This window comes from Pleuronectes platessa, chromosome 7, assembly GCF_947347685.1.
Source record: "Pleuronectes platessa chromosome 7, fPlePla1.1, whole genome shotgun sequence".
Classification (NCBI taxonomy): domain Eukaryota; kingdom Metazoa; phylum Chordata; class Actinopteri; order Pleuronectiformes; family Pleuronectidae; genus Pleuronectes; species Pleuronectes platessa.
Genome location: NC_070632.1, coordinates 9,670,332 through 9,685,201, shown reverse-complemented (window position 1 = coordinate 9,685,201; position 14,870 = coordinate 9,670,332). Strand labels below are relative to the sequence as shown.

At 41.4% G+C, this 14,870-nt stretch overlaps 2 protein-coding genes across 2 annotated transcripts; one reads left to right on the top strand and one right to left on the bottom strand.

Moving 5' to 3' along the window:
* Nucleotides 1-498: 498 nt before the first annotated feature.
* Nucleotides 499-3,730, top strand: LOC128444512 (nematocyst expressed protein 3-like). Its single transcript, XM_053427035.1, has 2 exons — nucleotides 499-656; nucleotides 2,087-3,730. Exon 2 carries the CDS (start codon nucleotides 2,094-2,096, stop codon nucleotides 3,024-3,026), a length of 933 nt encoding a protein of 310 aa, XP_053283010.1. The 5' UTR covers nucleotides 499-656; nucleotides 2,087-2,093; the 3' UTR covers nucleotides 3,027-3,730.
* A 2,017-nt stretch (nucleotides 3,731-5,747) lies between these two features.
* Nucleotides 5,748-14,037, bottom strand: terb1 (telomere repeat binding bouquet formation protein 1). Its single transcript, XM_053426407.1, has 20 exons — nucleotides 14,001-14,037; nucleotides 13,760-13,900; nucleotides 13,466-13,597; nucleotides 12,899-13,030; nucleotides 12,597-12,657; nucleotides 12,243-12,361; nucleotides 11,952-12,080; nucleotides 11,702-11,854; nucleotides 11,485-11,616; nucleotides 11,229-11,354; nucleotides 10,881-11,020; nucleotides 10,418-10,797; nucleotides 10,255-10,322; nucleotides 10,102-10,170; nucleotides 9,479-9,715; nucleotides 8,453-8,539; nucleotides 7,701-7,766; nucleotides 6,684-6,760; nucleotides 6,132-6,287; nucleotides 5,748-6,023 (listed from the first exon to the last, which is right to left on the bottom strand). Exons 1-20 carry the CDS (start codon nucleotides 14,035-14,037, stop codon nucleotides 5,988-5,990), a joined length of 2,478 nt encoding a protein of 825 aa, XP_053282382.1. The 3' UTR covers nucleotides 5,748-5,987.
* Between the last annotated feature and the right edge of the window lie 833 nt (nucleotides 14,038-14,870).

The window sequence follows — 14,870 nt, the reverse complement described above, 5'->3', positions numbered from 1 at the left end:
GGCCCCATAACCTCTGACCTGTGGATTTAATATTTATATTAACAGAAATCAATGCATGGCAGGTTGATTACAAGGATGGTTCTTCACGGAGAGAAAAACGAGTTGACAAATGACCTGTAAATTCAGTATTAGTGAGTGAACTTACGCTTTCATCGTCAGGAATAAAGTGGAACTCTTCTCAACTTCACCTTTGTGAGTGTGTGGCAGCAGCAACTGTGTCGCAGGGTTTTAAACAACTCAACCTCCAGCAGATCAGCTGACCCTATGTTTATGCTGCTGCAGTGACGCATCAAGAAATCACAATAATAATGAAACTAAAACTGAAAAACAAAGATTGTACTTAGACAAATTACCAGTCCAGCGTTGTGTAATGTTGATCACTCTGAAGTAACAAATAGCATAAATACTGAGTGTTAAAGTCGGACTGAGCGCAGCAGCTGTGCAGTTTGATTTGTTTGTAGTTGACTTACTTTTATGATTCGACGTCAGTGTCGCTCTGGTTCGCGCACGCAGCCCCAGGGCCGCGCATTGTGATCATCGTGAACGCGCACGGCTCTTAAACAGACAGTTTGACGTGCCTTCTTCTCAGAGTCGAGTGCGAGCCCATCTGCAGCGTTTCCTCATTTTCACTGCAACGGGAAAAAAGGGTTGAAAAGGTTGGTGACACACATGTTACAGTGATTTCTTTTTCACTTTGAGTCTATGCGCGTGTTGTTCTGTGCACTTTGGAGGGTTTAGACTTTTTGTTCAGCACGGGGAGGGAGGCGGGGTCGTCTGCTGCAGCTCCTTTGTTCCTTTTGCTCTGAGCATTAAAAATTAGATTGTGTTTGCATTGAGAATTATTCGTATGTGGGTTTATGGTGTCATCATGTTGTTTGTGAGCATGTGGATCCAAGGTTGTGACGGACGGTACATTGGGAACAAGGTGTGGTTGTTTCTCACAAACACAGGGAGACCAAAACCTCTTATTTGTCTTTAATAGGAGCTCATCTCGTTTAAATGTCTCTGATTCATGCCTTATTGAGGTGAGGTGCCAATTTAGAGAAGGAATCAAACGCACACATTCACCTTATGGACCACGCTGTACAGAGCACAGTGTGCGTACCACATGCTGCAGCCCCTGGGCTCAAGAAAACATTATGTCCCAAAACGCACAGACTGGAATATCCGTTGCACAACTTATGAAATCAATCCTGACAGCTTTAGGTAGGTTTATTTCTTTGATTTTGTTGTTTTGTAACCTCGAATAATGTTGCTTTTGTGCAAATAAAGTGTCAACTTAATAGGCAATCAGCAACCACAGGAATTATACACAAAATATAAGACTTTATACTTAATTATAATATAATTCACTGCTGCCCATCTTGACCAGGACTCTTAAAGAAGATGTGTTTTATCTCAATGGGACGTTCCTGGTTAAATAAAGGACAATACAAAAACCTCAGTGGAGCTCACTTGTCCACCGAGGTCCAACAGTCTCCTGCAATCTAATCAAGCTGCTCCATATTGCACCGAAGTTATTTCCCTTACTATGCCTGTTTTAAAAAAATATCATGAATTATTCCCTGGTCACAGTGATCATGCAATTTTTTTTTTTTTTTTTTCAGAAATATGTTTATTGGATTTTGCAGATTTAACTAAACAAATAAACATTCACTAAAAAAAACACGCCCACAAACTGAAATAAAGCTCCAATACTCTCATGTGGCTGATATGCTGGTTAACACAACATACTGTATGTTGAGGCATCACAACAGTGCTAAGCAACAAAAAAGTTTGGTTTTCCATGGCTTAGAAAGACTTTTAAACCAACTACAATTTAAACATTCCCTGGTTCTGCCGTCCTGATCCGAATCTTCATCAGAAAGTAATGGCTTCTTCCTGGAGTCATACGGTGTCTGTCCACCAGGTGTCATGGCAATCTGTTCAGCAGTTTTTTTTGTGAAATCTTGTTTACAAACAAACCAAACGGATTTAACCTCCTTGGCAAAGGTTATAAATTGCTTTTTGCAACCACTTGAAGAATACAATTGGACATCTAATCCTTGAAAATAATGTGGTTGTCATTTCTTTACGCTCTGTACAGGTTCACCATGGGAAACCAATTCAGCAGAAAACGAGACGAGCCTGTTCCTAAGCAGGAGGCTGCAGCAGGGGAGCCGGCCGCTGTTCAGGCAGCAGAAGAGGCTGCGATACCGTGCACCCAAGAGGCCGTGGAGCCGAAGAATCTAGAGGCGGTGGTGGGCGAGTGTGTGACACAGCTGGCGTGTCAAGGGGTAGAGGCTATTGCTGTCCACGCTGGGCTTAAAGATGCTGAACCAGAGCCTGTCAAAGAGGAAACCCCAGCTCCAGCCCAACCCAACCTTCTGGACTCAATCAGCGAACCATCTCCTCCAGAACCGGTTGCAGCCCCAGAGCCGGTTGCAGCCCCAGAGCCGGTTGCAGCCCCAGAGCCGGTTGCAGCCCCAGAGCCGGTTGCAGCCCCAGAGCCGGTTGCAGAAGCTCTGATTTCCCTAACTCCAGAACCTACTCTTCAAGAAGAGCCTCTCTCAAGTCCCGAGGTGGAAGTTGAAGCTGTCCTGGAGCCCACCTCAGAGTTATTACCAGTCCCGGCTGATGTTCTGGAGAAAGCCACAGACATGGTTACTGAGTCCTACCCTGAGCTTGTCTCGCCACCTTTGTGTTACTTTGGTGGGCTCGAACCTGTCTATGCTCCTCCTTGCCCAGCCCCCACCCCTCTCCCAGTCGAAGAAGACATGCCCTCAGACATCCCAGAGAGCGGGGAGTGCCTACACACTGCTGAGATCTGCACGTTTGAGCTGGAAAAGTCTGAGTCCCTGGAAGAACCTGCGGAGTTGGAGGCCGCAGAGAATCTGGAGCAGCTCGTGAGTCATGTCGAAGAGGAAAACATTAGTGGACTCCTGCAAAAGTTGGATCTGAAAGAAAATGACCTCATCCCCATCGATGTCCTGATCCCCGATGACGCTCCCCTCACAGACGTCAACCTGTCTACCGAGCTGATTTGAATCCCATGAGTAAAAGAAGTGAATAGATGTTTTTTTCTGTGAAACACTTTTTAACCTTTTTCTTGACTTCTGACTTCACAAATACAAAGTTTCATTGCTCATGTGTGCAGCCTAATAAAGGGAAACGGTTAATTTTCTCTTTCAAAATGAACCAAATGTGCCAAGTGAACATAGTGATGTCTAAAGACTGATTCATTGATGTTTTTGGATACATGTTTACTGCCATATATTATCTGTGGGTGATAAGAACAGGAGCTCAAGCAGGACAGGGGATAGGCGTTCAATTAAGTTTCTTGATGGACAACAGAGATCTTCCTCTATGCAAAATTCCCAGTGCAAGAATTTAAATGTATTTCTCATAGGGACTTGAAGAAAGAGGTGCTGTTGCTTTATAAAAACCTAAAAATTATATAGTAGTGTAGTAAATAATCATGTTTATTGAGTGCAAAGGGAAAAGTATGAGTTTTTTGAAGTGGATAAACCATTAATTCAAAACGACAGGTATAAGGGACAAAAGCAATGCAACCAAAGATGGAGACCATTTATGTATCTGATTATATACACGTTTTCAATAAACATTTTTGCTTAACACTTTTGTTTGGATTTTGCAATATTCCTCCAACAGGGATGAAAGTTGTATTTTCAGGTAATTTTTTTAGAATTTAATTCGTGCCTTGGTTGTGGAAATAAAAATATTTCAAGTGCGTTGTGTCCATGCATTCAGTTTCTTTAATGTAGAGGAAATGATCTTACTCCATGTTGCGATACATTACATTCATTAGCTCCAGATGTACAGTAGCTGTATTCTGGTCCCATCACACTGAACGTGGAATGTGACCCAGCTCCCTTCCAAACCAAGTGACGAGTGCCAGGCAGGGATCTGTTAAACGAACACGCTCGAGCAACAGTGAGATTTCTCCATGACACAGCACCCTGAACAACAGGCTCGTACACGTATGGGACACTCAGTGCACATGGAAGTTAAATTACAGTCAACACGGCTCAGATCGTGTAATAGAGACGGCGGCTTCTCGCAGTCTCGTGGGAAAGAGGACAAGAGGAGGAGGGAGGAGGAGGGAGGGGGAGAGACGAGGCCACATTCTTTCCAGAGGAAGGAGCTTTTTTCGGGGGGCCTGGGTCAAAAGTCCTCAGTGTGACTGCGTGTCAGTTCATGAGAAATCTGCTCCACATATGCCCCCCCCCCCTCCCCCACTCTTGCCCTCACTGAACTACTAACCCTGTGTCTTGACTGGAATAGTGAGCTGGTTGGTAAGAGAGGCCTGCCTACAAATTCAACACCTAAAATAATAACCGGACTTGGCCAATTTGCCGGAAAGGAGAAGAATTCCACAACGTCGGCAAGATGTACAACATCCAGCTCAGAGTGGAGACAACATTTATTCTGCATGAGGAGATCACCCTGTCTTCTCCAGTTCCATAATCCATAAGAAGTCCCACTTCCGATAAACATGTATGCCTTGTCTGGTCACACCTAAGTTTAACCGCTTACGCCACAGGGCACGGCCGACGGGTAAGTCCCATGGCTTTGGCAACACACCGGCGATGAGTCTCCGTGGAGAGGGAGAGGCCCTCTGCAGCCAGTGATCTCAGTCAAGTCGTCCTTAAGTAAATGCGTTCATGTCATACCAGAGGGTTTCAGTTCAATAAACAAATGTGCTGCAGTCGAGTCAACCCCCCCGTCCTTATTGATTTCCTGTCTCTTAATGCACTGTGACAGCCCGAGGACAAAAACAAAGACAACACAACTTGGGATTTGTTTTTGTGATTGTGATCAAGGAAGTAAAAGAAACGTGTTTTTTATGTAAAGTTGTTTTAGTAGAGGGCTGCTTTGTTAACTATTTCTGCAGAGGAGGTTATATTTTCATGAATTTGTTTGTTGGCAGGATTATGCCAAAGACAGCTGAGCCAACTTCATTGAAATTTGGGGAATGGGTGGGGTATAGTTTGATTAAGGGTCAGATCCAGGAATTTTCTTTCACGATTGGGTGTTAGCTTTGGCGGAGGGATGCGATCTAGTTATCCTCATGTTTTCGTCCTGAAACTTTCTTCTTGTTAAAAAATGAAAAGCAGAAGTTGTCAAACTCAAATGCAAACGCAACTCAAGTTTTAGTAAAACTGCTGAAATGGATAATGTTTTTCACAGATTCCTTGTCACTAACTCATAATGTCATATTTCTGCTGATATGTTAACTATACTGAGAAAAGAAAATTGCCAACAAACTACTTTTAACTTTTAAAATGTTTAGTAGGTTATATTAATTATGACCTCAAACTGGTGGATAACTATGACAAGGCCTACAGACTGTAGTGAAACAGCATTGATGTAGATGATTTCCAGAGCTTTAAATGCTCGGCCTTTTCTCTGCCTCAACATGAAAACATTGTGCAATCAAATCTGGCAGTTGAACATATGACAACACAGTGTTCCTGCACATCCTGATGGTGATTCATCAAATAATGGTGCAACAACAAGAAGACTTAACTCAAATGGTGAATATTTAAAATGTGGTAAAACTAATCCACTCTGAGTCTGGAGCAATTCACTCTTACACAACATCCCAGTGGTTTCTGAGTCTCAAGTGGCTTTATCCTATAAGCACGCATTATAGTGTCTGCAGCAACATTTTCCATTTGAAATAAAGTCTGTCTGCATGAATCCAGTACAGGGAGCTATTGACAGTGAAGATATTGACAGAAACATTAAGAAACCCAATCACCAGTTTAATGTAATGTAAACAAACGATTTACAGTATCTGTCAAAACACAAACTACAGCACAAACAATTTTAAAGACAGAGAAAACTTAAAACAAAGTTTTAAATATCAGGCTCAATAAATTAGAGGTATATGGAGTGTGTACAACTGTACAACCAAACAGTGTTTTGAACTTGAAATAAGTATTTTAGATGACTCAAAGCCGTCGACTTCCAGAGGACCATTATTAATGGTCTGCGCCATCACCCATGGTTTTATGTTTCTGAAGGCAAAGACAAGAGCAGAAGGTAAGGCAGTTCATTTTAATGCATTTAACATTTATCTTGAAACACCAGCACCAGCACTTTATTTCCAGAGTTTCTCTTGTTACCATTAGCTGCCTGTATTTCTGGGCTAGGTCAATATTGGTTCGTCCAGGTTGGAAGGGATACGACCACAAGATGGAATTCCAAGAGAAGCCAAATCTCTTTACTCCGTTCAGAAGGTAATGCACCTCCTCACGGCAGAAGTCCTTCCTCTTCCTTCTCTGAGAATAATATTGAAAATGAGAGAAAAAGTCAAAACTCTGAGAAAGGATTCGACAGAAAGGAGAGTTCAGATCATTTTACACATGCAGTGTGCAGAGATGCACTATGGTACTTTGCACATGTACGTGCCCTGTGTGTGTAGTCCATACTTTCACAATCTATCTGAACCACACTGCGTGTGCAGAGTTAAACTGTAACTGAAAGTTTTTGCATATTTTCATAGCGTAGAAGAAACACATTGGCCAGGCCTGTAGGTAGAGGTACTTAGTTTTGACTACTGGCAGTAAACTTAATGCGCTTCAGCACAAAGTCAGGGTGATAAAAAGCTGCTGGAAAACCTAACAAGCTATAAAACATATACATTTTTGACAGATAATATTCGTTCACACTCTTACATTGGAGCAGGGATCTGTGGTAGTCTTCGGCTCGTTATCGAGGACACAAAGTCCAAGATCATTCCTCCCTCTTCTCTCTGTGTTTGAAAGAAAACAGTTTGCATATGTGTCTGTGTGTGAGTGTGTGTGTGTGTGTGTTTGTAAGACTGAGAGGAGGCCAAATATCTAAAACTCTTATTCTCTTACTAAGGAGAACTGCCTTTACATAAAAAGAAAAACATGTATCTTTTCACTCTTTCCATCCTCCTCATTACAGCGATATTACATCGCCCATTCTGGCTAATACAGCTGTTGTACTAAAATACAGCAAGAGACGTATGGCGGATGAGAAAGAGGAGGCAGGAAAACACGAGGGAGGTGGGGGCAGTATAAAGACAGGGGGAAAAACGAATACATTATGGGAGGTGGAGAGAGATGGAAAAAACAGATGAGCTGTACAGAGCAAGAATGAAAATGTGGGTTTTGCTGTGGAAGAAAAAACTATTTTAAGTGTAGACTCGCACAGAATGAGCATTGGAAAAAAAAATTGCCTGAGAGGTCTGAAGATACAGTTGAGCTCCGTCTGTGGCAACTTTTAGGTCACAGAAAGTCTGACAGAGACCTTACAATGTCACTCCTTTCACTGCTATGTGACTGAAACAACTCAAAAACATAAGAACACATCCTCTCAATCTCTGTCACACGCACACGTACACACACACACACACACACACACACAGACACGTACGTGCACAATCACACAACAAACATAGAGTGTGACACAGCTTAATACAGCTGTACTGGTCTCTACCAGCTCTGGCCTGCACTGTGAGAACACTGGCCACATTTCAACATTCCTTCTGCCTTTGTCTGCTGCCAAAAACACACAGCAGAAGACAGCTCCCACCACAGGCGCTCAATCTCAACATTCTGACACACACACACTTAATTTGATTTGCTGTAAACATATTTACCTGCAGGTAGAAGCTGCTTTTTCAGACATGACAAGTATAGAAGAACATAACACCACATGCATACCAGACTTGTTTTGAGAAGTCTCTGTCCTCTTTTTAGCTCCTCTGTGCAGTGGAGTCAGAGCGATGCCTATGAAATGTGGAGGAAGATGACACACAAATAACCCACTTGAAGAATGTTGTACATGTGTGTTACAGCGATAGCGTATATCTAATAATATCAGGCAACAGCTTGCAAGAGTTCAAATAGTTGGTTTAGCTTTGAGGAGCAAGTATCTGCAACAGCCGAACTGCTTTTCACCTCTGTTTGTTTGTTTGTAAGCAGGATTGTGCAAAAGCCTCTGAATGGATTTCCACAAAACTTGGAAATATGGGTCATGGACCAAGTAATAAAACATTGACTATTGGCACTGATCTGTTTAAATTGGCAGATCCAGGAAGTGTTTCGTTTTTTTAACATTTCAGCAATTTTCCTATTTTTGGATCTTAAATTGGGGAAGTTAAGGGGATGTGATATCTACATTCGAGCAATATGGTGCGGATCCAAATAAAAATACTAATCTAGAAACATTTAATGTGATTTCATGGTAGGATTGATTTTTTCCGCTGCCGTACTCTAACACATAGGGCAAAAAACTCTCAACTAACTCCAATGTGTAGAAGGGATGTGGCCTTCGCTATAATTCTTGTTTTAATCCAAGGACATTGTTGGCCCTTGGTGCTGGAATGCACTCTACTCAGTGTAATTCTAGTTATCATATTACAAAAGAGACACTCTTGTGATAGAGATGCATGTAAAATTGACTTGCTTCTTACCATGCTGCATCTTCCTGTGGGCCTCTGGAAAGCACCGCTTGACTTTCCCTGCTTCTTTACATATGGGAGTCAGGGAGACCTTGAACACTGCAGATCAGACACCAGTAGTTAGAGATGACAATACGTATTTCTCTATGAGCTAATCAGAATTAAACTGATTGTTCCATGAAACTGTTTTAAACAACCCATACAATCATATCTCATAAAGCTTAAACATTTATCTTGTCTGAAGTATATTCACTGAGATTATATCAGTATATTATATTTTCCAGCCAAATGCAGTACTATTCAGCCCATGTTGCAGTAACAGGTCAGCTAATGCAAGCCTTAAAAGGTTATAGTGAGCGGCGAAAAACAATATTTAAAACTTGAAGAGCCAAAAGAAAACTTGGAAATACACAAAAAAACACAAACACAGGTACCTCGTACCACAAGGAAACACTGTGGGGTGACCATACTTGGAAGAATCCATTGAATTTTGACCAAAAGTGAAACGTATCCATTCCCATTTAGAACTTACTCCTTCCTTCTGCATCACCTTGTGATCCAGTTGTCAGGCAAACAACAACCTTCTAACCAAGGCTGATGCAAAGTGAGTAAGACTCTGTGTCCATGAGTAACCAGAGTTAAAATAACTGATATGTGTGAAACAAAAATATTACACAGCTGTTGATATTAATAACATCTGTTTTACTTCCTTGTTTTATGATAAAGTGGTTGTTCTAAATGCTAAATTGATTGAATAAGGGTTGAAATGTAAGAAAAATGGAGCTGTCAACCTACAATTCTAAAATGGTAAATTGACTTTACTAGTATTATCCACTTAGAGCTTTGCAGTACAAGTCATAATCACCCAGTCACACAGCTTGAGGTTAGTGGAACACCAATCTACCTCCTGAGTCACAGATTTAAATACAAAGGTAAACTGCTCTACTAACAGCAACTATCAATTCCATAGTCCTCTTGTGCTTTATGTGAAGATCTTATCAGACTGTGAGACTGACACTACTGGTGAAAACCTCTTACCACTCCGGTGTTCTTGTCTTCTGTGTGGCCTTGCTCTTGAAACTCTCTCAGGGTTTTGGTGCGTCAGCTCCACATTGTGGTCCTGGTTCTCTCTCCTGAACAGAAGGCTGCAGTGATGAGCCCTGAATTGATTTGTGGCTGCTTGGAGAGCCCTGTGCATATCACAGCTGTGATGGCGGGAGCTTTGAAGAGATGCAAAGGTGCGACTGGTCACTTTGTCAAAAGGCAACACACAGCCTGAAGGAGAGAGGGAAGAGATGTGGGTAACTGACTCAAGATCGATAGCTGAATTTACATCGATAAGGTGAATGTACCCTTAAAGCTAAGATGCATATTTATATCGGTGATTGTTTGTTTGGCCTAAGCTCGGCCAGTCCCAAGCCTCTCCAGGAAGCCATATACAAGATAATAATAAACACAAAATTTACATAAAATGTCTTGACTTTGGTTAAACTCTGAAGTGGGTCTTATGGTGTTCAGATTTAGTCACAATTTTATTAAAAATAAACTACATACATAAGATAATGGTTCATTCTTCATACTAAGGTAATTTCAAATAGGATTGAGAAAGGTTGTTTAAATGACAGTGAAGTAAAGACAGAACAAGCTTCATGTTCTCCTACCTGCACATCGGGACAGAGAGACTGAGTGTTCCTCTGCTTTGATTTCCCCCTCATCATAGGCATGTAACTCTGAACATTAAAACACAAACATTGTATAAACCACACATTGAAAGAACAGTAAAGACAGCAAAGACATGAAGCTGTGACTCATACCTTCATTGGCACAGTTAATTTCTATTGGTGTACTGTGCCTCACAGGTGCTGGGGGCTGAAACAACTGACTAGACAAACAAAGGAAAAACAAAAACAGAGGAAAATCTGTTGAACTGAAAGCCAACCTTTTACATTTGTCTGAAAAATAACTCACTCTACTGACCTGACTGAAGTATGTGGCTCTCTGGCTCCCTCTCCTGACCATGCATGAGGCGACAGCTTGGCTCTGGGACCCTTGCACTCAGAATACCACTCATCTCCTCTACTGGTTTCAACTTTCTCCTCCTTACAACTTAGGTTGGAACTCATTTTCCTGAGTTTTCTGGCAAACTCCTTCAAAACCACATTTTTACCAGTTTGAGGTTTAACTCTGTTTTCACCGTCTGTTTCCATGTGGGAGCTGCTCTGTCTATATGATGTGGGGATGGTGCTAATGCTCTTTCCATGCTGTGGAGGTAGAGGTAAGGCTGGAGACGGAGATGGAGCAACTGGCCCTTCAGTTGAAGTTGGTGGGTCTTTCTCTTCCTGCTCGTCCTGAACACCCTTCAGATGAACAATAGCAAGTCATGAGCCACCAAGCTATATAATGACTGAAATGCAGTAATCTGTGTGAAGGCATGTTTAACCTTCGCCTGTTTCTCCTCTAGCTGGTTTATCCTGCTGAGCAACTCCTGCGCTGTGCACCTGAAGCTTTCCATGTGTGCAAGGGTCTCCACGTCTTTGTCCTCCCCATGTCCTGCCGTCAGACCAGGCACCAAGGACACAGCTTCACATGCAGACAAACACGCCATTTTGAGAGCTACCTATTCTATATTTATTCCACAAATTATTCAGTCATGAAAAAAAATGGATCCTCTTTTAAGTGCATGGCTATGGTAAATTAAAAGGTCTACATTCATTAATTTAGTGTCCTGTCTTGTATGAGGAAGCTACAATGATTGTGAAGTAGCTGTATTATTATGACATAAACTTACTGGCCGGTTTGCAGGTCTGCAATATGAATGTAGCAGCCTTCCTGACCTCCTCACATGTGTCCTCTGTGAGTAAAGTTATAATAAGGGGCAGGCCTCCACACTGCACCAACTGGGACTGGTGGTCCTCTACAGACAGGAGGAAACACGGTTGTGGAATTTTTGGGGGATAGCATAAATAATCCCGCTGGGCTCACAAGATAAGGAGAGCACATCCACAATTTTTGTTGATGTTTAAAATATGAAGGTGACGTCTCACCAGAAGCCTCGGTGCAGTGACCCAGGGTTAGTAAAACTGAAAGCCTGTCCTCAAGCTCCAGATTTGGGCTGCCCAGCAGAGAGAGGAGATGGGACACGATGCCATACTGAGCCAGACCTGAAGCCAGAGCAGCTGAAAAGAGCAGATTGTCACTGGAGAAGGAAACAATTTGTGTTGTCTCATTTGAAATGTTACTGTGTGAGGGAGCGATACACACAGTTATCACTAACGCAAGCTGACAGGGTCTTGGAAATAATGACTGACAGTTGGCACGACAACGAGCTCGTATCTGCCACAGAGGCGAGACGGAGGAGTGAACGAGTGAGAGTCTCCAAACCCCCCGAGGCAGAAAAACACTCCTGAACATAGCCTGCAGGAACAAACAAGAGATTTGTAATTGTAAGTAAGTCATTTTGTAGTTTGGACATTGTTTTCAGTTTACAAGCTAGGCCCAAACGTTTACTTACAGTTGTTGGCAACAGTCATTGCTATGAAGGAACAAATTGATTGGATAATCTCTGTGCGTGCCAGAGCAATCTGCTGAAGCCAGATGTTTATCATAGGAAAGGCTGCAACACAAATACGCTGAGCTTCCTCTGGAAGAGAAAAAAAATATCAATGGATTGAATGCTGTTTTTGTTCTTGCTGCAGATACCATGAAATGCACTGTCGCATGGTTGGAGTCCAAGATGAAAAGGGTAATAATGTTATGCATACTAACTCCTCTGTAAAAGGAAAGAATACAGAGATGACATTACCATTCTGAGGATTGTTGACACATCCACAGATAGCACTAGACACAGATGTCCAGAGTTGGTAAGTGTGGGGAGCGTTGGCTATAACTGCAGTGGCCTCCTTGGAAAGGGGAAAAGTAGTCCTGCAAAAAAATATACACTAAAAAAAATGATTCTGACGCCTTGTAAATGTTACATTTTTAACCAGGCTATTCAGGAATATTTTTATGTGCAACTGTACCCTGCATATATTTTAAATTAATGAAAAACTTAAAATATACATCTTGATTTACAAAAAACAACCACTTGACATTATTAACTTGAGTAAAATAAACATAAACATTGTGTGAACTATATAGATACATCACTGATAAGTACCTGAATAGGTCCAGTAGAATATCCACGCAGCCAGTGGTTAAAGCTAAGGACTGTCCTAATTCTGCAAGAGAACACAGGTTACAGAGGTCTACATTAAAAAGTAAGATCATCATCACACTCTCAGAAATCCTATATGAAATGTACAATATTTCAGCACTACATTTTGTTCTGAAATTGCTCTCATAAGCTGAAAAGAAATTAAAAGAAAATTTCATGTGAAGTTAGAGAAAGAAACTATACATTATCAGCATCTGATCCTGTAGCTTTATTCACTGAGCTAGCTGAGGTGGTCTTTATCTTACTGTTGTTGGCGACCAACACAGACAGCAAATAGACGGACACTCTCTTCTGTGTCAGTGGGAGGTGTTCATTCATCAACCAACCAGCCAGGTCTGTAAATGTCTCCTTTCTGCACAGGGAATTCTTGCAAAACACTAGCAGAAGGAAAGATAAACATCAATATCAACAATATGTTAAACATTCATTCATTTGAAAATACCACATTGGATCAATTCAGTTCAGAAATAACACTATACATGCTTGTGTACGCTTTCAAAATAAAATACACATCTTTCATTCATCTCATATCAGGTCTGCAGCCTCTGACACCCGCGTTTAAAATCTGGATACAGCGCAATAAAGCTGTCTTCTGTCCTGGGCAGCTTTTAGTATCCTATACTCTACAGAAAAGAAAACAATAGCAGGGTTTGCAAGTATCCTATGATTTATTTCAGTGTCCAAGTTATTTACTAAAGATTGTTTAGAGGCCATTTCCTGCCTGTTGACCAGTAAATATTCTGCTGTACAATTTAACAAAGGTCTTAAATATCTCTCTCTCTCTCTCTCTCACACACACACACACAACCTACCATTGGTCCCTGCCAGAGTGCCGATGGTAAAAAGCGCAGTCTCCTTCACATCCGAATGAACGATCGTGGATTTGGAGAGGTTATACACAAATGCCACACCTCCCATTTCCCTCAGCAGGTCCACATTGTCATCTGAAATAATGAGAAGTTGAAAGGAACAGTTGAAATGTGTTGTGTCAATATGTTACGCATGATTTCCTTCAACGATTGCTCTCCAGATAACAAACAGGACTGACAGGAGGGCCTGTAGGAGGGAGATAGTGAGTGTATGAAACATTAATGGAGCAGCGTTACCTCTGTTTTCACAGATTGAGTGAATGGTGAGAAGAGCTTGTTTCTGTAGCTCAGGAGATTTCATCTGAAACTTCAGACACTCAAGGAGCAGGCTGAGGTCTGTTCTAATGGCTGAAAGCAGAAAGATGGAATCAGCAAAGTCTCATGTTGTACCGGAAAGAAATGTTTAGTTACATGAGCTACGATCATGTACAAATACAAACTAAATGTGCACAGCTGGTTTCCCGCAAATGTCACTTACCAGTGCGACTGGTGCTGTAAGCCCCTGTTGTATCCATCATATAATTTGAAGGACTCTTAGATTAGGATTAAATGTCATCCAACTAACAGTGTGGCTATTTTATCAATCCGATAATATCATCGCGAAGTCCTCACCTTTGGTAGATCTAGCATTATTCAGTGCTAACGAATTAGCTGCCTAGCTAAATACCCTAATATTTATCAAGCTAACGTTTGCTCCGGTTAAACCTGCAGCTCTTTCAAAGTATAATTTTTCTCCAAGTTAATGTCAGAGTGTTCTTCAGGAGTGAGAAAAGCCCACGTGCTCACTCTGTGGGTAATTTAAAGTAAGAGACAGAGATGTTAGCTTTAGCTTTAGCCAAAGTTAGCTGTGGTGTTTGCCTCCCATGAATCACCGGCGATGGAACGTCGGCACCTTGCGTTAGTAGCGGCGTGGCCCATCACTACTAATTTTAGTTTGTGAAGTTTAATTCATTCACCAGACAAGACACGTGTTGTTTCCTCCTAACAAATATCTGCTAGGAAACAAAGCTGAAGGTCAGATTCTTCATCTGTCCTGTCAAGTCATTTATATGACGATTCACTGAGGATATTGATTGTGATCACACTCACAAACCATTTAGTTTTGGATCATATCTGTGATGCTTTTATTATTTTGGTTTCTCTGTACTTTGCATTCTGTACTTTCTCATTTATACAGTGTTGTTTTTAATTGGCCAATATAAAGTTTCTTATAATTTACTGAACAATTTAAATCAAATCGGTTACAAACAATATCAATATCTTACATACTCTTTATAAACAATGTGAATATAGTCTATAGATAGTTAAATAATTTGATAGATAGATAGATAGATAGATAGATAGATAG